At 39.2% G+C, this 25,465-nt stretch overlaps 1 protein-coding gene across 1 annotated transcript in view; it reads right to left on the bottom strand.

Moving 5' to 3' along the window:
- Positions 1-10,928, bottom strand: part of LOC306866633 (GTPase IMAP family member 8-like) — a 45,274-nt gene extending 34,346 nt beyond the window's left edge. Inside the window, exon 1 of the mRNA XM_079411899.1 lies at positions 10,705-10,928. Coding sequence (XP_079268025.1) covers positions 10,705-10,732 — 28 coding nt within the window. The 5' untranslated portion in view covers positions 10,733-10,928. The remainder of the gene's footprint in view (positions 1-10,704) is intronic.
- Between the last annotated feature and the right edge of the window lie 14,537 nt (positions 10,929-25,465).

Here is a 25,465-nt window from a genome sequence, read left to right as displayed (position 1 = left end):
ATATTTTGTATTTTTAATTTTTTTTAACTGTCTCATTTGTATCCTCAGGTGTGGGCAATTCCAACCCTTGAGGTCCACTGTCCTGCACGTTTAGCGCCATCCCTAAACAATCATATAATGTAATTTCTGTAACAAATGGACACCCCTGTTCTACCATAAAATGAGCTATGTGAAACCCTGTAAGAGAAAAATCTAGTTAAAAATGCAAAGATGTAGTCAACTAAATGTAATATTATCCGTTTTACAAACAAATATTCATATTTGCACAATTTTTAAACTTAAAGGATTACCGAGTCAGTGTTTACAAATGTGCGAAAGGAGGACCATATACACATATTCAAATGTCTTTGTGTCAGTTTATTGTTTAAAATGCCCATTTCGTCTGCGTATCCTGGGTGTTTTAATATTAAAAAGCCTACTCACTCGGTACTTCCGCCTAAGTCAACCGTGACCTTTTCCACGTCATTGCGTATTACGTGACGTCACGAACGTGCATCACAGAACAGAGCAAGGCGAGCATTTGTGCTTATAAAACTTAAACTTTTTTATTTATTTTTGAAATGACCGATCGTTTCGCTAGATAAGACCCTTATTCATCGTCTGGTATCGTTTAAATACCTGAAGCTGCACTGAAACTGTCATTTGGACCTTGAACCGTTTGGGCCCCATTGAAGTTCATTTTATGGAGAAATGTTTTCATCAAAATACTTAATCTTTTCGACTGAAGAAAGAAAGACATGGACATCTTGGATGACATGGGGGTGTAAATTATCAGCAAAAGTTTTTTTAAAAGTGAACTAATCCTTTAAAATAAATAGAAAGGGGACTGTGTACAGGGGGCCTAGAGGCCAGGAAGGCCTATAAGGCTCTTTCCCTAATGGTGCGTTCACACCAGACACGAATGAAGCGTTAAGCACGAGTGATTTACATGTTAAGTCAATGCAAAGACGCGAATAGACATCCTGCGGCGCGAATTGAGCGTTTCGGGCGTTTGACGCGCGTAACGCGTGATTTGTGCGAATCGCGCAAGTTGAAAAATCGGAACTTTGGAGGAAATTTGCGCCGCGTTAACCAATCAGGAGCTTGCTCTAGTAGTGACGTGATTACGAGCGGAGGCAGAAATCCGAAACAACAATAGAAGACAAAATCATTCGCTGTGTGTGGATACCCGGAGCTGTACCATAGATCAAAGATTACCAGTTAGATTTACCCAAAACAAATGATATCTTATGTTTATCCACTACAGAGACACTATCAGGGCCAGTGGCAAATGTCAGATGGACTAGCCGAGGTTATGCTCCTCTCTTCGGGATACATGAGCACGAGCGCCCGGTGATCGCCTGGAGCTCACGGCTCCGAAATCGGTGAAGCACATTTTTAAATAGGCGCTGTTTTTATGAATAAACCGCAGATTTGAGTTTTAAATAACTACATTCTCGGCTGAAATACATGCATCCAGTATTTCCATAGCACATAAAGTGCAACTACCCTCTCAACAAAATCCATGACAGCCATTTAGCAACGAGACTGGAGCCGCCTGGCAGAAGCCCCTGCCATGATGCGAATAAGTGAAGTGAATTTCACGCGCGAATGAAGCGAGTAAACTCAAAATGTTCAAGCGTCAAACTACGCGCGAATAGCGCAATTTATTTGCGCAAGTCGCGTCTGGTGTGAACGCACAGTAAGGAATGTGATTTCTACTGAGGGGGATCTGCTCTCCTTGATGCGATGTATAACCCCTGTCCACCCCTCTTCTCTGACTGTGCGTTCACACCAGACGCAACTTGCGTGAATAAATCACGCTATTCGCGCGTAGTTGGACGCTTGAACATTTTGAGAGGGAAGTTGTGGCCTAATGGTTAGAGAGTCGGACTCGTAATCCAAAGGTTGCGAGTTCGAGTCTCGGGCCGGCAGGAATTGTAGGTGGGGGGAGTGAATGTCCAGCGCTCTCTCCACCCTCAATACCACGACTGAGGTGCCCTTGAGCAAGGCACCGAACCCCCAACTGCTCCCGGCGCCGCAGCATAAATGGCTGCCCACTGCTCCGGGTGTGTGTTCACGGTGTGTGTGTGTTTACTGCTGTGTGTGTGCACGTTGGATGGGTTAAATGCAGAGCACGAATTCAGAGTATGGGTCACCATACTTGGCCGTACTTCACTTCACTTCACTTCTGCCAGGCGGCACAGGTATGACTGCCACAGAGAGCATATGTATAGAATTTGGCAAATAATATCAGCCCTTTAAAATGTAGTTGTTTAAAACTCAAATCTGCGGTTTATTTATAAAAACAGCACCTATTTGAAAATGTGCTTCACCGATTTCGGAGCCGTGAGCTCCAGACGATCACCGGGCGCTCGTGCTCATGTATCCCGAAGAGAGGAGCATAACCTCGGCTAGTCCTTCTGACATTTGCCACTGGCCCTGTTAGTGTCTCTGTAGTGGATAAACATAAGATATCATTTGTTTTGGGTAAATCTAACAGGTAATCTTTGGTCTATGGTACAGCTCCGGGTATCCACACACAGTGACAATTATTTTGTGTGTGTGTGTGTGCATGATGGATGGGTTAAATGCAGAGCACAAATTCAGAAAATGGGTCACCATACTTGGCCACACATCACGTCACTTTCACTTTCACTACATGCATATTGCACCCGCCCCACTTCTTCCAACCAGGCCAGGGCCGGCTAAATGAACCGCGCCCGAGCACGGCACAGAGCAATCACACTAGGGAGGATCTATGACTTCTGGAAGCAGCTCTTTTAGTAGTTGTACAATAATTAATCTGCTCCAGATAACCTCTTTTTAAATTATTGTTTTTTTTTTTAACAGGACAGTAATTAAATTTTAAAACAAATGTTTAAATTAACCAGTGGCATTAATCACACACAATGGTCAATTATGGTCAGATAGTAAACTGTCTATATCCCTACTTGAGATAACTACTGTGGGTCTGGATATTTATTTCCCCATTGCACACAATCATATATGCTGTTCTCCTGAAATACATGAAACTTAATTACTGAACAGAAGGATTTGAATGATTCAAAGCAGTTTAAGAAATCTGGGGGGGGGGGGGGAGTCACTCCAACATTTTTTGGTACAACTGTACATTTTACATTTGTATGATAAGAACTGAATAAAAGCACTTCCCTTCAGGAAATATTTATGCATCTTAGCCCTGAACACAGATGTATTTCTTTTGTGGTTTTGTGAAAAAGAATACTAGGGAAAATCACTGATGTTACTGCAGCTCATATGTAATTAATTATTCATTTCATTGATGATTAAACATAAGTAAACTCATTATTTAGTGTTGTATTTCACATTTATATTTCATATAAGAAACATAAAGAGAGTATTTGTAAGGTAAGGTCATACCTTTATTTCAAGGTTTATTATGTTAAGAAGTATTTGGGTGAGTCAGTTACATAAAAACTGGTTTCGGACAATCAGGTCTGACAAGAAGTGCGGGTAAAAGTTCAAGCTAGTTCCTGTAAGAATGAGACTTGAATATGAATAGTCTTTGTTTACTTTAATGTTCTGTGGTTCAAGTAAAACATGAATTTAAAAAAGTTCATTCTTCACAGTTACAAATGAAATAAAAAAAAATAAATAGTCATGCAGCATGTGAAGATTAAATGTAGAACAGATGGTTTGTAAAGTCTTGTGGACTATATAATACAGCTCTGGGAGAAAAAAAAAATTCAGAGACCAATGCAAAATTAAAGCGGTGGTTGATTGCAATTTCATTTTTTTTTTACTTTAGTTAGTGTGTAATGTTGCTGTTTGAGCAAAAACAGTATCTGTACAATTATGGTGCTTAAAGTTCAATGGAAACAAGGACATTTTATTTTAAAGAAAAGTCTGTATAATGCCTACAGTTACGACTGGTAGGGACTACAATGAGTTACTTCCCGGGTTTGTGACACCACAAACCCTAAAATTAGCATAAACCCTGCCCCAGGGAACATGCAACAAAGGGGGCGAGGCCATGTTGCGCTGCTTTAGGGTGTACTCACACGAGGCGTTTTGAACCATGCCCGAGCGCGTTTGACCCCCAAAGCTCGGTTCGTTTGACTAGTGTGATTGCTCTGTGCCGTGCTCGGTTCTTTTACCCTGCCCTGGCCTGGTTGGAAGAAGTGGGGCGGGTGCAATATGCATGTAGTGAAAGTGAAAGTGACGTGACGTGACGTGTGGCCAAGTATTAACCCATCCAAGTGCACACACACAGCAATGAACACACACACACACACACACACACACACTGTGAGCACACCCGGAGCTATGGGCAGCCAATGCTGTGGCGCCCGGGGAGCAGTTGGGGGTTCGGTGCCTTTGCTCAAGTCTCACCTCAGTCATGGTATTGATGGTGGAGAGAGCGTTGGTTATTCACTTATTCACTCCCCCACCGAAAATTCCTGCCGGACCTGAGACTTGAACCCGTGACCTTCGGGTTACAAGTCCAACTCTATCAATTAGGTTCAAGACAACCATGCCTAGTGTGAGTACGCCCTTAGAGAATAATCTGCCATCATGCCTTCAAAACTAGGGGTGCACAAAAAAAATCTATTCATATATGAATCGCGATTCCTTCTTCTAACGATTCTAATGGATTCACAAGTTTCAAAATCAATATTCTAAAGCAGCGGCTCTTAATCCTGTTCCTCGTGTCCTCCTGCTCTGCACACGCTCTGCTCTGCATCTCTCTCTCACCTGATTCAGAGCTTCTTCAATGAACTATGTTCCAATTACTATTAATTATTATTCCAATTAATTCTTTAATTGACCCTCTAACTCTACCCCTCTCTATTCTCTATTATTTTATTTGATCTATATGTCTTTTTATTAAAAAATCTTTTTTTTAAATGATTACAATAATAATTATCTTATAACCAGGACTTGTAATAGCACTTGCACATTGTTGCTCTTTTGTTGGTTTTGATTGCTTCATATGTCCTCATTTGTAAGTCGCTTTGGATAAAAGCGTCTGCTAAATGACTAAATAAATAAATAAAATTATACACTTTATGTGTATAGCTAGACAGATATTTTTCACATAGCTATGAGAAATGTTAAACATGGATGCGTATGCGGTTACCGTGCTGTTACAAATTAATCGATTACTTTACAAAAACGCTACAACGCAATCATGTATTCTGCTGTATTAAAACCTTAATCAGGATAAACCCGTATATTAAATGCTAACATAAGCAGTAGCATTTACAAATAACAACATATCTAAAAGTATAAGACAACAACAAACAAAAAAGAAAAACATAGAATTCTGAAACATCCTGTAAGGCTGATACACAGGGCAACTTTTTGAGCAATGAGCACTTTCCCACTGAGAATGGGTAACACATTTCTCTCTGAATACTTTAGATCAGTCGTGTGCCCTGTGTCTCACCTGGTTGCCCATTGAAAAAACTTTAGCTTTCATTCAGTTGGAAGATGTCACAAGCACTGCCCCGTGAGCATGAAGTCTGACTCTCCCGGCGCAGTGTTGCCTCTCTCAGCGCCTATTCTGTGCAGTGAGTGGCAGTGAAGCCACACATTCAGTTGGCCATACCATAGAAGACTCGTCAATAAATGAGAACAAAACAGCTTTTCCAAGCACGCTTAATGTCGCTTAAAGCACGCTTGTTGCTTAATAACTGTTTGGACTTTTAAATATGAACATAATTCGTCTGTTAATATGCTCATAGTTTGTTACTCAGACGCAGGCACTGAATGAGGCAAAACATTAATATAGCCAAAACCACCACATAATAGTCGCTTGTTAGTGTAAATGTATGTTGATTTTATCAGACGATGTCACGATTATAAATCAGGATTTAATGAGTATAGTGAGAGTGATTCCTGTTTAACATGTATCAATGGGTCGTGTTTAGTCACTATTTATTCTTCATTTATGTATGACAACAGAAAATGTAAATGTGAACAGCTTTATTGGGCATTCAGATGTAGAACAGATCTTAAGTCCCAAAACTTGTCTGAACGCAAACTTGACGTAATGACATCATAAATATGCAAATTAATATGTGACGTCACCTGCCACCACAAGTTTCTCAGAATCCTGTGGGAAACACTGGAACCCATTGCGTATTTATGAGGGAGGGGCTTTATAAAACCAGTAAATCATAAGAGTGTTTATAAGAGAAGCAGAGGTGGGTAAAGTAGCCAAAAACTGTACTCAAGTAAAAGTACAAATACTTATATAAATTAATACTCAAGTAAGAGTAAAAGTAACAATCCTAATAGTTACTTGAGTAAGAGTAAAAAAGTATCCAATGAAAAATCTACTCAAGTAGTGAGTTACTAGTTACTTTGGAGATATCTATCTATCTATCTATCTATCTATCTATCTATCTATATATATATATATATATGTATGTATGTATCTATATATATATGGCCAATAAGGCTGTTGTGCAAACAAATATCTCACTGGATCATTCCAATTAATGGCAAAATGAAAGTTTGGAAATAAACTGATATTTCCTTTTGACACAGCAAAATAAACAAACAACTGACTTAAAATATTTTTTTAACTGGTGAAAATACTAGTGTTTGAATACCTTTGGCTACCAGTGTATATATAAATCAGCATCTGAAATTAACTGATTTCCACAGGGGCATTTCTGCATTTCTTACTTGAGGGCAATTTTATAACTACCTTAGCTCATGTAACAAATTAAAAGTTGAGGCTGCAATGTCATGCAATGGCAGTTTGTTGTTATGCTGATGAGAGAATTTGCGAATGCATATTCATCAGAATTCAGTCAATGAGCGTGCACAATTCTGAACACTGAACAAAATTGGAAGTCTTCGAGGTGACGAATCAAAACGCCTCTGATTGGATACTGCATTCATAAGCTCAACAGAAACGTGTGATTGGTTATAATTCTCAACGCTGCAGAAAGGATTTGATGCAATGTAATTAAGCAAATCTACTATAAATGAAATGTCGCGATCAACACTTTTCATTAATTTCACTCTACACATTTCACTTGACAGTCGATGTAGCTTACCGCTACTACAATCACTGCTAACAAACGACGTAACTGTTATGTAATGTATTGGTAATTTTTGGTAATTTCGTGACTTACCAATTGACAACGTAACTACGACGTCACATGCCCGTAATTTTATTACCATCAAATTACCAACTCACAATGTCATCAGTATGTCCTCCTAATGTCGTAATATTACCAAGGACGTTCCAGATATGTACTCTATTCATAATATATTGGTAGTTTCATGACTTATTGGCAACGTAACTGCAACGTCGCATGCACATAATTTCATTACCATCATTTACACGTTAACTTTATATGCTCTGATTACCATAATTTGCTATTTAAAAAGTGTAATTAAATGTCAGACACAAGATTGAAAGTTCGGATCTAAGTGGTGGTCTTGACACCAAACCGAGAAAATGGACCATTTCAGAGCATAGAGGCATCTGCTAGACAGGGCTCTAGCTTTTGCCATAGTGTTTAAACCACGCTCTGGGAGGTCAAAAGGCTCCCGTTGATTGGCCACACATGCAGGGCCCATAACTGGGGCCGTGGATGACACAGCGTGCTGTTCGCTTGAGAGAGAGTCTCCCGTCTCAAGGCAATGGGCCACGGGGCTGCTTCGAGCAGCTGGAATAACTCAGACACCCACGACTGGTTCCTCCAAAGGGGGGCTATTAGAAGAAGCCTGTGCCATTGTTCCCTGACTCGTCGGAGTACCTGCGGTAGCAGAGCGATTGGAGGAAATGCATAGAGCGGAAGGCTGAGCCACTCGTGGGCCAGGGCATTCATGTTCTTCGTGAAATAGATTGGGCAATGAGAGTTGTCTTCGGAGGCGAAGAGGTCTACTCGAGTTCTGCCAAAGACCTCCCAGATTTTCTGGTCTGCGAGCGGGTGGAGCGTCCATTCCTCTGAGGAGATGTTGTTCCTCCACAACACATCTCTAGGCAGTTGATGTGCAGACCCGACTCCTCTTCGGACCAAAGACCGAAGGTCAGCTTGCCGTCGCACAGTGCTTTCCAACCCTTGTTGGAAGCATCTGTCGTAACAACCTTCCTTCTTTGCGTCGTGTCTAAGATCACACCTCGCTTCAGCCAGAGGGAATAGTCATGGCTCGTTCCGCTGTGACAGTTGCTGTCATCTGCACAGAGTCGGTAACTGTCCCCAGCAATGACACTCGTTGGCTGGGTGACAGTATGTTCTTGGCAAAGTTGACCCTGAGCCCCAGGTAATCTAAATGGCTGAGGAGGAGGATCTTGTGCGATGTTGACTGGGCCAGAATGAGCCAGTTGTTGAGGTAGTTGAGAATGCGGATTCCCATCTGTCGCAGAGAGGAGAGAGCCGCATCCAATGTCATGCAATGGCAGTTTGTTGTTATGCTGATGAAAGAATTTGCGAATGCATATTCATCAGAATTCAGTCAATGAGCGTGCACAATTCTGAACACTGAACAAAATTGGAAGTTGTCTTGTGTGATGTTGACTGGGCCAGAATGAGCCAGTCGTTGAGGTAGTTGAGAATGCGGATTCCCATCTGTCGCAGAGAGGAGAGAGCCGCATCCATGCATAGCATAAAAGTGCAGGGAGCCAGGGACAGTGCAAATGGGAGGACCTTGTATTGATATGCCACCCCTTCAAATGTGAATCTCAAGAATTGTCTGTGATGGGGGGCTACCTGGATGTGAAAGTATGCGTCTTTCAAATCCAGTGACATGAACCAGTCCCCTGGGCATATTTGCGAGAGGATCTGTTGCAATGTGATCATCCTGAATGACCTTCTTACCAGGGCGTGATTCAGGAGTCTGAGATCTAGAATAGGTCACAGGCCACTGTCTTTTTTTGGGGGGACGAGGAAGTAGCAGCTGTAGAAGCCTGACTCGCTCTGGGCTGGAGGAACGATTTCTATGGCTCCCTTTACCTGAAAATTCATCACCTCTGCGTGCAGGACACGAACGTCCTCACTGCACTCTGTGGTGGTGACCACACCGCGGAAGCGTGGTGGTCTTCGAGCGAATTGGAGTAAATAACCTCGTCTTATCGTCGCCATTACCCACTCTGACACACCGGGGATGGCCTGCCAGGCCTCGGCCCGTGGGTCAAGGGGTTGAATAGGCCCTAAAGACTGGCTGCATGAGGGCAGGACGCTTATGTAGGCAGAAAAGACTTCTGAGGTGCTGGATCCAAGGCGATCTTGGGCTGGGGTCCTTGGCACTTCGGGAAGGGGTAGCATCTTGCCGAGCGGGAATGCCCTCTATCCTACTGATCCTTAGGAGGTCGGGGTTCGGGAGTGGCCAGCATTGGCTTGGCAGGCTGCTGAGTCTGAGCGGTGGCTTTGGTGGCGCGCAGGGCCAGGTTCCTGAGTGAAGCAGCGTCAAGACCGGCCTCCTCGCTGGCGAGCATCTTCGCCTGGAATACCTGGAGCACAACCATGGAGTGCAGCGCCGAAGCTGCTTGACAAGCTGCCGCGTAGGCGCGTCCAGCGAGTGCAGACGTGGCTCTGCACGGCTTGGACGGATAGCCGTGGGTGGGCAGAGATGCGCGGCCACGGATTCATCCAAAGGGGGCAGGTGCTCGTATCCCTTCTCTTCAGCGCCATCAACGGAGGTGAGGGCGGAGGAAGCAGAAGGTAGGATGCGAGACGAGTAGGGAGCGCGTCATGATTTAGTGAGCTCGTCGTGCACTTTGGGAAGGGGGGGGCGAGCGTTGGCGGGGAGCTTGTTGGTGCCCCGGGAGAAACCACTCATCCAGCCTGCTGCAAGAAGGCTACTAGCGGAGACCACTCGAGCCCAAGCTCACTGACAGCCTTCGTCATCATACGGACGAGCTCCTCGTCCATTTTGGGTCTGGCACTGTGTGAAGAGGACGGCCGCAAGAGAATAACTTCTCCGCATCCGAAACAGCCAGAGAAAGGCTGTCATCCATGTTGTCGTCACTCCCACCAAACGAGATTAAGAGAAAGAAAAGAAAAAAGAGTTTTTCTCATACAAGCATCTTACGACGCAGTACGAGTGAAATATCGACAGGAAACTTCTGTCAACATATATGGAAAAATAAGAAATTAAACAGATTTCTACAGCAGCTCTTTGTCTCACTTGCACAAAACAAAACAAAAATAATATTCCTTATTCCGAAGAATTATTCTATATGGCCATATGGCCAGTGAAATACAGACACTGAACTTAGTCTTGCAACAAAATAATGATGTACATAAAATAAACTGATACAAATATAGTTTTGGATTTAATCTCAGTTTTTTTTTTTCTGCTGACCTATGATGATTGAATTGTCTATTAATTGTTTAATAATTAAAATTTACATGTCATGGGTATATTTTATTTTTTATTGCTGACATTAGAGCACTGAACGTGTTCCTGCTTGTTTTTCTGACAGCCTGATGACTGAAAGGTATGGTCGTGTTACTATAGTAGTAACATGAACATTGTGAATTTGCTTTTCTTTTGGTGTAAAATGATCATTCATCTTGTGATTTGTTTTTCTTTTTTTCTAGTCATATTTGTACAAGAATAAGAACATAATTCAAAGGTTACACAACCCCAATGCCAAAAACTTCTCTCTAAAAATCAAAGACATTTAGCAAAACAACATCTCAGATAGCCATGTAAAATAAATTTGGCAAAAACAAAAGCTTACAGTCATTGAGTCTGTGTGAAGATATTTCTTACCTGTAGGCACAGAATGTCCCTCTGCCATCTTTAGTTAATGCTACTCCAGTAAAATAGTAAGTACAAAAAAACGTTTTTGTCTCCAGTAAGTACAAAACATTAATAAACCACACTTGTTAATGAAAATGAAACACGTTGAGGATTTTTTCAAAAGAGAAACAAAGCTGCAGGGCTTAGATTTACTTTCACTTAATACTTCTCTTGTGAATTCTTCTCATTTGTCTATTCGTCTGTTAGAGGAGGAGCCTAATTCACCCACACACTGAACAAACACGTTCAAGCAATGAGCCAAGAGAAACATGTCTACTGCACACAGACACCAGAGAGGCAGTGAGAGGCGGTTTATTGAAATCTGCCAGCTTACAGTCCCACACTGCCTGGAACAGATATTGAGGGCTTTAAAACTGCAGTCAGCAATCAATGAGATTGTGCTTTTAAAAACTCAAACAAACTAAAAGAGGGTGTTGAGATGTGTTTTTGAAGGTTAAACGTTTAAACATTATTTCAGAGAAAAGGAATTTCCCCAATGCATCAGCTAACTAACGCAATATGCTTATTCTCATTATCTCAACGAACTGAGGTTATGTTAGAAACTGAGTTTTATAGCATTTGAAAGTGCTATGGCAGTGGCTGCATTCAAAACTCAATGAGTATATCCAGGTAAAAAAAGAAATGCACTTAAGTTGTACTAATATCGATGTACTTATATTTTTTATTATACTATACTAAGTGCATAATAAATGTGTTATTTTGGAACAACTTCAAGTATGTTAAGTGATCTTTAAGATATGCTTAAAATCAACTTTAGGCTAATTGCAATATATTTTAATATATTTAGTTGTGCTAAAATGGAACAACTTCAAGTACCTTTAGTGTAATCTAAATGTACTTCTTTACATTATTTAAAATACACTTCAAGTACAGTTAGATTATATTTTAAGCTTCACTTTTAATGTGCTTCAAGTACATTTTAAATAGTATTTCAGATCAGTAGAAATGCTTTACCAGTACACTGTTAGTTTGTTATAAAGCTATTTTTCAACATTCTGATATGGTGTATTAAAAGCATAAAGATCATTAAATTAACATGGCACACACATACACACACTTTAAAATCTAGAGAACTTTAATGTAGTTTGCAACAATAAATCCTGTGTAAATTACAACAATAAATGCCAACAACAATAAAAAAAAAAACATTACAACAATTGTGCACATTAAAAAAAACAAATTAAAAGTACAGCAGCATATATACCATAAACTCTTGACCAAAATAATTATAATCAATAAAAAAAATTGATATAGACATAAAATAAAGGTAAACACATATACTTCAGTCTATTTCTAGAACATTTCCTATACATGTATTACTGGAAAGTACATTGTAAATGAAGAGTTCAGATCTAAGTACCGTTTCAAATTTTCTTCTAAAATGAGCAGTTTTATTATGGCTCCTTCACGTCAATTTTTATTATGGCTTATTATGGCTCCTATGTTTAGGTTCAGTAATTTCACTTTAATGGCAATGAATATGTTCTGTTCATTGCCATTAAAGTGAAATAGCTGAACATTAACATAGGAGCCTTAGAAAAATGCTAATTTTAGATGAACATTTCAGACAGCACTTAGAGGTTTTTGCATCTGAACTCTTCAAATATTCCATCACTGAATAACAATGCATAATGTAATTTTCTGCACAAACACACAAAGAAGATATTGAAAAACAATAAAGTGAATAAAGTGTATTTTTTACCAAATCAAGCCTGTAAATCGCTTAACAAATAAACAGAACATTTTAAATGCCACCATCTTCATCTTCTATGAGATTAGTGTCGGCACTGCATCTAAACCCTTAAAATTTCAGAGTTTTTTCCCCCCTTGTGTTAGGATGTGCTTTTCTCGCAAAAAACTCCCTCAAACTTGTTCAAATGCTTCCCCAAAGTGAAAAATTATTCCAAAGTATCCAACTATTTGACTACTTATTTACCACATTTTATTTGGTTATCCTTAGGTTAAAATAAGAACGCTTTTCTGCACTGTGATTATTACTGCTTCTGCTTGGTCTTAAAATGCTCTTACGATTGTTGTGTAAAAGATAATTATAGATAATTATAATTAAAGATAATTATCATCTAGCATAACTTCTGACTACTCCATAACTGTAGAAATTATATCATCTGACCCAGTAGCTTAGCTGCCCCCATGGTACGCACCAAATTTCCATGAAATGTCAGACAGAACACACTCACTCTGCTTTGCACTAGATAAGAAAGTAGAAGACTCTTGTGAGAGTTGTCCTCGTCCTCACTCAGCCTGGATTCAGAAGCCCAGCGGTCTGGGACATTCCACCATCTGCTCATGAGAAACAATCCCGCCTCTGCTCTTATGGAGATAAGAGCTCAGTGTAATTCCAAAATGTTAGATCATGCCTCCACACCAGATAATTAAGATCCAGCCCTGGATGCCAAATCCTGTCAGAAAATATAAATTTTGTTAGTAATACCAAAACCTGTTAACAGGAAGTCTTGTCTGGTACCAAAAATACTCAAAACACTATTAACAGTCTTCTATCAGCCAAGAAGTTGACTGAATGAATCAAGTGAAGATCAGAAGCAGGAGACGAAGTAATGATAAAAAGAAGCAAAGTTTATTGAATAGTCTCAGTTGCATATGTTTTAATGCACAGACTTCGTCTGACCAGCACAAAGCGAACAAGTAGTGTTATACCAAACTGCTTCACAACAAAATCCCAACCTTGGGTTTCCATAAATATTCTCTCGTATCTCTTATTCATGAAGACAAACAGCCCCACACAGTCATAAGCCTAAACAATGCAAAAATAAAATAAAAAACAATATAATATAAATGATTATTCAATTATTGGCTATAATGATTATGAAAAAGTATTAGATTAAATTGAATACTAAAATGATTAGATGATGAAGAATGCATGAATAAATGACTATAAAATACACAATACATATATGATATCCTCAATGCTGCCCAAGCAAAATGGATGAGCATTCAAAAAAAAAAAAAATGTTTTCCCACACACAATGACCAAGATTACATAGTTGGATTATAAAGTGACAATTGTTTTTGTAATGATCAGTGTTGAGCATGTTACTTTAGAAAAGTAATTAGTTATAGTTACTTCTCACAAATAGTAACTGAGTTACATCATTATAAAAGTAACTAATTAGTAGGGAAAGTAACTATTGTTACTTAAAAAAAAAAATCAAATGTGTTGAATGAAATGGGCACTAAATATAAATTATTATAAAACATTGTACACTAATCTACACTATTTTAATGTTTCTGTGGGACAATGTGAGAGACACCTATCAAATTCAATTGAATATTGTAAATAGTCAAGTCACCTTTATATAGCGCTTTTAACAATACAGATTGTGTCAAAGCACCTAACAGTATCAAATTGGAGGATAGAGTTTCAGTAAAAGTATAATAAGATTAAACACTCAATTTTTAGTTAAAGGCATTTTTTTTTTTGCAAACATAGCCTACTTTGCAAAAATGTCACTGCAGATATTCTGTTCAACTTAAAAGTATGTAAAAGCATGGATATTCTGAACTCTGTGATCTGAAGGACATTTTTAAACTCTCCCTTTCCCTGTCCGTTGTCCCCCAATGTTTCAAAACATCCATCATCGTGCCAATACAAAATACACCCAAAATGTCTTGCATGTATGACTGGTGCCCTGTTGCTCTGACTCCCATCATCAGTTAAGTGCTTTGAGAAGCTTATCAGAGATCACATCTGCTCTGTATTACCACCATCACTCGACCCACTGCAGTTCGCCTACTGCAATAACACACTGCACACTGCTCTTTCCCATCTTGAGAAGAGGAACACTTATGTGAGAATGTTGTTTATTGACTATAGTTTAGCGTTTAATACCATAGTGCCCTCAAAGCTTGTAGTGAAACTCCAGGCTCTAGGTCTGAACAATTCTCTGTGCAGCTGGATCCTGGACTTCCCGACAGGCAGACGACAGGTGGTCAGAGTAGGCAGCAACATCTCCCCGCTGACCCTCAACACTGGAGCCCCTCAGGGCTGTGTTCTTAGCCCTATCCTGTTCTTCCTGTACACGCATGACTGTGTAGCCACGCACAGCTTCAAAGTCATCGTCACATTTGCAGATGACACAACGGTGGTAGGTCTGATCACCGATGACGATGAATTAGCCTACAGAGAAGAGGTGCACACCCTGACTAATTGGTGTCACAAAAACAACCTCTCTCTGAACATCAGTAAGACCAAGGAGCTGGTGGTGGATTTCAGGAGGCGGACCAGTGAGCACCCCCTCATCACCATTGACGGGAGTCCAGTGGAGCGGGTCAGCAGCTTCAAGTTCCTCGGCGTAAACATCACCAATGACCTCACCTGGACCACTCACACACTGTCAGAAGTGAGGAAGGTCCACCAGCGTCTCTTCTTCCTCAGGCGACTGAAGAAATTCGGTCTGAGCTCAAAAATCCTCAGACAGTTCTACAGTTGCACTGTGGAGAGCATCCTGACTGGCTGCATCACCGCCTGGTACGGGAACTGCACCGCTCTCAACCGAAAAGCCCTGCAGAAAATAGTTCAGACGGCCCAGCACATCATCGGAGGTGAGCTTCCCTCCCTCTAGGATATCTACACCCAGCGGCGTGTGAGGAAAGCAGGGAAGATCATCAGAGACTCCTGCCACCCGAGCCATGACCTATACTCGCTGCTACCATCAGGCAGATGGTACTGCAGCATCAGGTGCCGAACCAGCAGAACGCGAGACGGCTTCTTCTCAAAGGCCATCAGACTGCTGAACTCCTGATAGCAAACGATACTCACCCACAGTGACTCACACTGGATTCCATCTACACATCAGACACACTGACTCTGACAGCACTGTAGCATGTCTGCACTGCATAGCTTAGAACACATGCAGCTCCATCTTCTCTTCTGCACTAACTACACAGTAAAACACTAATAGTATACATCACTGTAAGTCATAAATAAAGCTATACATTCATCTACAAGTCTCTTGAGAATACGGTTTACTATGTGTATATTATGGAAATGTGTGTATTGTATATTGTGTACAATTGTCTATTGTTTAATGTATAATGTGCAAATGCATATATTGTGTAAAGTGTGTATACTGTTGTTTATGTATATTGCACATTTTTCATATCTTGTTGCTTGTACTGCCATGGCACAGAATCTTGTACCTAAGAATTTCACCATCAGTAAACTTGTGTACATGATGTATGACAATAAAGAGATTTGATTTGAAGGCAGCTCGACACCACAATGAATAATTCCTCTGTCAGAATAAGCTGTTTGGAGCGTATGATACCCATATGTACGTGAACACCACTGATCCTCACAAACTTCTCCAACACACGTGAGCATCCATTACAAAACACCCGCTGTATTCAACTACATGAATATACTGAGCTGTGTTCAAGCAGAAATATGATGATGTGCGCCGACAGTGCACATACACGGTTCGTTTGTATCAAATAACAGACACAACTCGCACCTAATGCACAATCCTTTGTCACCGTAATCATCTTTACCCAAATTACAATCGTCATCCATTAAAACTTTAGGCTACTAGTGTGACACTGGCTTCTACATTATTTAACATATTAGTCATAGCATTAGTGAATACATTATATATTAGTTTTAAATTATATTGCACTCCCTCTGATTGAGAACCACTGACCTAAAGGGCGATCTACCAGTATTGCCTTCACGATCGACTGGTAAATCGCGATTGACCTAGACTATTCATCAAAAGCAGCATCAGAATGTATTGTGATCACTGGCAGTCCAGTTAAAAAAAAATTATATAAGATTAGCATTTGAACAAAAATGATCTGCACGATGCCACTGTTATTTTTATTTTGTGATATGAATGAAGTGATATGAATGAAGAGCACGCCTGTCTTGATGGAAAAGGGAATTTGGCATTTATCAAGTTGATCAATAGTTGAGAGGTAGAAGTGTTATATATATAACTTTGGATGCAGAGGTAGGTGAAAACACAGTGAGTTTATTTACAGGAATCGTGAAAGATGTCAGTGGAGTAGGTGACAAGAGGTGAGTCTTTGTCTTGTGAGTTCGGTGGGTCTGAAGAAGTGACACTGATCTTGATTTTGTTCTTCACAGGAGCGGAGACCGGTGGAATAAATGGAACACACTGACCAAATGTATTCATAACCTTTTGGACTGGAAGTGGACTCCTCCAAATCACTGTCTACTGTAACTTTCTCTAACACTTCTCTGACATTTCCCAATCTCGTCTACGATTAAAAAGCATAACCTAGTTAATGTGACCTTGGCCAGTTTTGACCAATGCTGAGATGGTGGCTGTGTTAACAAGAGTCTGCGATACATTTTCTCTTGCTCGTCAAGATACACATGAAAACGCTTAACAACTTCAGTGAATGGAAGCAAATGTGGGGAATTTCACTTGGCTTCCTCCAGTGTTCGCCGGGCTGTTGAAGAAATGTATTCGGGCCATTGGGACTGATACAGCTGTTGAAAGCTGCTTCAACTTTTCCTGTCTCTTTATCTCCAACGATGGTAGAATGGCTTTCAGTAAGCATTGCGACTATGTCCAAGTTTCACATCCACACTAGCCCTTTGATATAAGTAGGTCTCTTCATTGTATCCAGCGGCTCTTTTAACTGCATTGATGGTATGCATGAAGTTTGTGGGATAGATGAGCTCTTTAACTGATACCTCTCTTGCACATATTAGGAGTCTTCCAAGCTCCCTCATCTTTTGGCGGATGTGTTCGTGCATTTTAACTCTTGACCCATACTTGTTGTAAAGATGCTTTCCTAGCTCTAAAATGCACCAGTCATTTCTAGATTCAAGTGCCACTTGGTCTTGGTTCATGGAATTTAACAGCCTCCAAACACCATGAGTTACTCCTGGTGGGGGAGGCTGCGCAAAGCCACAAAGAACCTGGACACGGGTTATTCCAGGTTTAGGCATCTCATCACCAGGCTTGAACATTTTTATTTTTGGGTGAACTATCCCTTTAACAACATACATCATGAACCATTACCAAACAATATTCAAAACAAAGCAAACAATATAGTTACCAAGCACCTTAATAAGACTATCCTAGTGAAAATAATTATACACCTGTGACTATGACTTAATATTGAATTGAAATTATAGTACTGACAAATCTTTTCTATTGTGATGTACATCAGAATTGTACTATTAGTTATTAATTGGATTTTGAGGTGTGGGTGTTGTATTTTATGCAGAATAAACAACTGGAGAATTCTCACATAGAAAATTAAAATGTATAAGATTAAAAATAAGACCAATGAAATAAAAGAAATAAACAGCATATGTATGGAATTGTTGAATTATTCACAAAAGTAACATGCATTTAGAAAATAGATTATAAGCTGGTCCAAAAGATGGTCCTCTTTCAACTTTTATTTGTCCTTTTAAATTTACTTTACTTCACATTATTCAGCTTTACAAAAAAGAAGGTCTTTTAAGTATGAGGCAGGTAAAAACAAATGGCAGTAAATAGAAAAATAAATACCTTTTTTATTTTAGAACACAAAACTTCATCTTCGCTGTCTGAGTAATCAACCAAATGCTGTTAAGGACAAAAAAGAAAGAAAGAAAAATATGAAAAAGTGGAAGAGAGAGAAACAAAACTGTCGTAACAGGGTACTACAAATGATTTTCAATATCTGATTCCTAATTTTCTTAAAGCACCTAATAAAACATCATAAAAATGTTTTAAAACCAAATCATGGTCATGTATTTGGCAAGCGGCTGAAATAAGAAGATAGCACTCTGAGGTCTTGATCACCATGTCAGGCTTTATTAACTGAAAATTACTGGCTTACTGTACATTAACCTTACTCATATGCCACATTTACCACAAGAGAGAAGAGAGACAGAGGCCTAAAAATCAGCTCAGTGGCTGTGAAGGAGCTCAAAGCGTTTTTATGCCATAAAAAGATCGATTAAAATTGACATTCCAGTCCAAATCTGGCTCAAACTTTTCAAATTAATAATTGAACCAATTGCATTATATGGCAGTGAAGTGTGGGGTCCATCTATAAAATTAGATTTTGTTAATTGGGAAAAACATCCAATTAAAACTCTACATCTAGATTTCTGTAAAAGAACACTAAATATCCACAGAAAAACACAAAATAACGGATGCAGGGCAGAATTAGGCCAACCCTCTCCTAAACATCCAAAAAAGAGCACTTAAATACTGGAAACTCAAGCACATACCATTATAAAGCCCTGAAACACTAAGAGCTGAACCTCACAAAGAGTCCCCTCCTTCAGCTAAACCTGTGAAATGTGTGTATGTGAGTATTTAGTACCAAAGGGTTTATATGGCTTTCCTAAAACTACAGGTCTATGCACTACGTACATTACACTAGAAACAGTGTGTAAGATTTTCTCAAGTCAAGACCAAATATAGTAAATTAACAGACAGACAGACAGGTAGAAAGACTGATAGACAGACAGAATGGCATACAGAAGTGGTCATGATTCCCTGATTAAATTAGAGTACTTAATTTGAAAAATATTTGATTGCAATTTTAACTGTTGATTAACCAGCAAAATACACACAGTGGTCCATTCCACGGATGAGAATCCATGAAACACAGTAGACCGCTTCCTAAGGCTGCACTATGCATTAAAACCATTTAAAAATCATACTTTAGCATAGTGCTATTGTGAATTCACTAATGCTGCAATTCCATAAAATTAAAGATACATATATGTGTGTGTATATACAGGTCCTTTTCAAAAAATTAGCATATTGTGATAAAGTTCATTATTTTCTGTAATGTACTGATAAACATTAGACTTTCATATATTTTAGATTCATTACAACACAACTGAAGTAGTTCAAGCCTTTTATTGTTTTAATATTGATGATTTTGGCATACAGCTCATGAAAACCCAAAATTCCTATCTCAAAAAATTAGCATATCATGAAAAGGTTCTCTAAACGAGCTATTAACCTAATCATCTAAATCAACTAATTAACTCTAAACACCTGCAAAAGATTCCTGAGGCTTTTAAAAACTCCCAGCCTGGTTCATTACTCAAAACCGCAATCATGGGTAAGACTGCCGACCTGACTGCTGTCCAGAAGGCCATCATTGACACCCTCAAGCAAGAGGGTAAGACACAGAAAGACATTTCTGAACGAATAGGCTGTTCCCAGAGTGCTGTATCAAGGCACCTCAGTGGGAAGTCTGTGGGAAGGAAAAAGTGTGGCAGAAAACGCAGCACAACGAGAAGAGGTGACCGGACCCTGAGGAAGATTGTGGAGAAGGACCGATTCCAGACCTTGGGGGACCTGCGGAAGCAGTGGACTGAGTCTGGAGTAGAAACATCCAGAGCCACCGTGTACAGGCGTGTGCAGGAAATGGGCTACAGGTGCTGCATTCCCCAGGTCAAGCCACTTTTGAACCAGAAACAGCGGCAGAAACGCCTGACCTGGGCTACAGAGAAGCAGCACTGGACTGTTGCTCAGTGGTCCAAAGTACTTTTTTCGGATGAAAGCTAATTTTGCATGTCATTCGGAAATCAAGGTGCCAGAGTCTGGAGGAAGACTGGGGAGAGGGAAATGCCAAAATGCCTGAAGTCCAGTGTCAAGTACCCACAGTCAGTGATGCTGGTGTTGGTCCACTGTGTTTTATCAAGGGCAGGGTCAATGCAGCTAGCTATCAGGAGATTTTGGAGCACTTCATGCTTCCATCTGCTGAAAAGCTTTATGGAGATGAAGATTTCATTTTTCAGCACGAGCTGGCACCTGCTCACAGTGCCAAAACCACTGGTAAATGGTTTACTGACCATGGTATTACTGTGCTCAATTGGCCTGCCAACTCTCCTGACCTGAACCCCATAGAGAATCTGTGGGATATTGTGAAGAGAAAGTTGAGAGACGCAAGACCCAACACTCTGGATGAGCTTAAGGCCGCTATCGAAGCATCCTGGGCCTCCATAACACCTCAGCAGTGCCACAGGCTGATTGCCTCCATGCCACGCCGCATTGAAGCAGTCATTTCTGCAAAAGGATTCCCGACCAAGTATTGAGTGCATAACTGAACATAATTATTTGAAGGTTGACTTTTATTTTGTATTAAAAACACTTTTCTTTTATTGGTCGGATGAAATATGCTAATTTTTTGAGATAGGAATTTTGGGTTTTCATGAGCTGTATGCCAAAATCATCAATATTAAAACAATAAAAGACTTGAACTACTTCAGTTGTGTTGTAATGAATCTAAAATATATGAAAGTCTAATGTTTATCAGTACATTACAGAAAATAATGAACTTTATCGCAATATGCTAATTTTTTGAAAAGGACCTGTATATACTGGTGTGCATTTTGAGACAAAACAAATGCACTGATATATTTTAAGATCAGTCATTGTAAGTTTCTTTCAGTTGAAACAGCTCAGACTTACATTTTAGTCTAGGACTACGCTTAAGCCTAGCCTGTGAAACTGGGGGATAGTGTACTTAAGTTATGATTATATCGTTTTATATTACATTATGTATTTTAAAATGTTTTGTTCAATAAAACCATATAACTTGCTTTTGATACTTCATTTGAAACAATTATTTTTGCCTCATTGCTATTATATATTTATTTTTGTTCCCTTAGATATATTTTTATTACCACAAAAAAAAAAAAAAAGGATATTTGACGTTTCCATGCAGGTATGACATCGTTGACAGGACAAGCTATGCATGGAACATGCAAGTGTACACCAGCAAGCCTCCAGATGGACAGCCAGAGAGAAATCAGTGAATGCGTGTGGTCCTTGATTTGACCACTGGGCTCCAGGGACTCACAGTTACGTGTGATAATTTCTTCACTTCTTATGCCCTTGGCCAGGAGCTCCCGAAAAGGAGATTGACCATGGTTGGCAAAGTTCGCAAAAACAAACCTGAACTCTCACCTGATCTTCTGGCAACGAGAGACAGAGCTGTGTTTTCCTCTCTTTTTGCATTCACTGAGGCACACAGTTTTGTGTCATACTGCCCCAAAAGGCATAAAAATGTGCTGCTCATGAGCACATGTCACAAGGATGCCAAAATCAGTGACAGGGAGGACAAGAGGCCAGACATCATCTTGGACTACAATCGCTGCAAAGGCGGAGTTGACAACCTTGACAAGGTATTTACAAATTTTATGATCTGATGCATTATTTTGCAAATGTTCAAAGTTGGTGATAGAGTGAGTGTTATCTCTTTTGCCAGCAGATATACTAATTTATGTGTGTTTGAAATATTGCAGCTGATTGCAAGCTAGAACTGCAAGCGCAAGACAAATCGTTGGTCAGTGGTTGTCTTCTCAACAATCCTTGATGTTTCAGCAATAAATGCCTTTGTGGTGTGGTGTGGAGAGATGTCAAACCATCAAGGAGGCTCTTTCTAGAGGAGCTGGGGAATGCACCACCCTCTGCAACAATCCTAAAGAGACAACAGGATTCTTCCGACGCTCCAAGGCCTTCCTCTGAACCTCCACCATCAAACAGAAAGAGGTGTCAGGCTTGTCCACGGGCCAAGGATTCAAAAAACTGACAAGTAGTGCACAAACTGCAAAAGAGCCATTTGTGCTGCTCACACAGTGCTCTTGTGCCAGATGTGCGTGGACTTTCAGAATGTGATCTACACTCCTGTTCATTTCTGCATATTGCTGTTGGTTTTATTTACATATTTAATTTCTTATATAAAACACACTGTTAGCCCAAAATTTAATTGTTCAAAGAAAAAAAACACAAGACCACGAGACATTAACGAATCAAAAATGCCGCAAATAAGTTCTGTTTCCTGTTTGTGGTCAGTCAATAGCTGCGTGTGGTGTCCAAGTTTGTAAATAAAGACTAAACAACGCTTCTGATATATTTGTTTAGCGATTTATTTCATTCATCTCCCTCTCGCTGGTGGAACTTTTGTGTGAAGGCGTGTTTAGGGCGGGTTTTACAAGAGTGCCGCGAGGCTATTTCGGCCTCTGTGCTCGAACTCCGAGGCTATTAGCCTCACCCGGCTCGCACTGGCCAGTGGAAAAGCGGCAAATGGGTGAAGATGGCAGGAGACTGTAAAGTCGCGAGATGCCTAGATAGTCCACAGTCATTTTGCTACACCTCTATTGGATGTAAAATACTCTGCAGTACATTTAGTCATTTTAGATTGTTAAGTTCTACTTCTGTAGATATTTTGGTGAAAGTAACTCAATACAGGAGTCATGTAACGCATTACAATTCTGAGACAGTAATATTGTAAGGTAAGGAATTACTACTATAACAATAACAAGTAATATATAACGTATTACAGTTTGGAAGTAACTTACACAACACTGATAATGACATGACATTCACAAAGGAGTCTAGTGTGATAAACGTATTTAGGTCAATTTTGAGGCACATTACTTTTAAAAATGAAAGTAATCCATAGCATTTTAGCATTTTCCGAGATCTCCTACTGAACCTTTAATTTAAAACAATTTGCATGTTTGCATACAATTTTTTAATTTGAGTGTTGATTATTATAGTAAAATAAATAGTAATTGAATTTAAGTTTGGGCTCTGTTGTTAATTGTTATCTTATAGTAATGTAAAAGGGCTCCCTATAGTTTAGAGCAGAAGCTGAGGTAGATTTGTATCCTTAGAAACTTTTAATTATAATTGAATTTATTTAAAGAAAGAGCAATTTATTCAGTAAACCATTGTTTAAAAAGCAATCTATGTTTTTTCCCCCCATGCTGTACCGCTACACCCCTAGTTCTATCACATTATAGTTCATAATTTTTCTAAAAAGATATTTTATATATTCTTTTATAAAACAGTTAGTTGCAGTTCTCTGTTCTGATTGGTCAGCATGACCGCTTCACCCAACAGTTCACGTAGCGTCACATAATATAGCGTCAAAACTGTTCCATGTATTACATATTTCAGTTATTAGATAACTAAGTAAGAAAAAAAGTTAAATAGTCATAAACAATCATAATAATCTTACACAATCGGCATAGTATTTGAATAAAATAAGATCAATAAGATTTTTATGGCTAGAAATAAGATTGTAAGTCTTGACTAGATGAAGATTTTTTGCAGTGTTGTAATGTTTTTGTAAACATTTTTTTCCATCCATTAAATATTTCAATATCCTCGTTGGTATTTATCCAGCGCCTCCTGATCCCTAATGACTAACACTTTAGCTAGTTCTGGCATTCATTTAAAAAAATATTTTATCATTTATAGTCCATGTAGATTATATATTTTTTATGTCTTCTGGCAATGTCAGCATTTTTCACTATAAGGTATCGGGTCAGGGGTCAGCTGCTTTGACCATCTGTTTGTATAAAACGCTGTGTAAATAAAGTTGAATTGACTTCATAATGTAGTTCGTTGTTGTTGTCTCAATTGTCTCTGCATAGCTCCAGGACTGAAATCATGTTAACAGATTAACCTTTAAAGTTGTTTGACTTTTTTGCTATTATAAATATGAATAGGGTTGACTGTACAAACAGGTTTTTTCAAATTTTTGGCCATATGCAGGTGCCTTTGTAAGTAGGTTAGAATAATGAATGGACAAGCAGGTCTCTTCTCTGATTATATAATAGATCATCAACTATCTCATCAACGGTGCAATACAATGTCACTGCATAACATCTGATCTTGGGTTTTTAATATATGAGTAGTGCTGGGCAACGATTAATCACATCCAAAATCAAAAGTTTTTGTTTATATAATATATGTGTGTGTACTGTGTATATTTATTATGTATTTATAAAGACACATATGCAGTAGAGGTCTTCTCGGGTCCTAAAATCCATGCCAGACCCGAATCACTTCTTACCCGAACCCGATGTGCATAAATAATGTTTTTAAAAAGATAAACCCGACCCGAGACAGACCCGATGAAATTAGACCCGAGTCGACCCGATTTATTTTCGAACCCGACTGGACCCGAACGTAAACGGCATTGACGTGTGCACAGCCTGCAGCCCCGCATCGGTCCGGAAACATCCCGGGGTCCTGCTGACTGATTTGGCCGCTGCTCCATTACTTTCATTCAGTTTATTTACTCATTAGTCTATTACTTTATATGTTTGCCTGCCTGATGGATAAGCAGACTTTCAATTCCTTCCGATCATAACAAACTCACACAGAAATGTGCGCATTGTTTCTGTGTTCATCCCCATGAAGGAAATGTTTTATTTAATTTTTGAATATGTGTTATTTAGCTGAACATGGACTAGTCTTGATGTTGCAGTGTCCTTAAATGACATATAACTGATCATATTGATTGCTTGATTTTAGTGTTTTGTTTTTGTTTTTTTATTGACTTTGTACTTTTTGCATTTAATGATGTATATCTTAATCAAAATTATTTTGTCATTTAAAATAAAATTATATATTTTTATGTGAAAGATTAATATTTTTATTTTAACATAACTTTTTGTACCGAAACCAATATCTTGTGCACTAAAAATGTCTCAATGTAGATTTTGGTGAGCTTAATAGGTATGTTTACCCTATATATATACATACAAAATTATATATATATTCAAAGTTCAGGGATCATGGAAATTTGCTCATTGATTGCATTGCATAAACTATTGGCTCAGTGCAGTGTATTCTTTTGTTCTCATATGAATATACTGAATAAAATATTGAACTTGTGATGTTTCAAGATAGATTTAATATCAGTCAGTGTTCAGTCAGTA

Source organism: Barbus barbus (genome assembly GCF_936440315.1).
Source record: "Barbus barbus genome assembly, chromosome: 4".
Taxonomy (NCBI): domain Eukaryota; kingdom Metazoa; phylum Chordata; class Actinopteri; order Cypriniformes; family Cyprinidae; genus Barbus; species Barbus barbus.
This window is presented reverse-complemented; position numbering and strand designations above follow the sequence as displayed.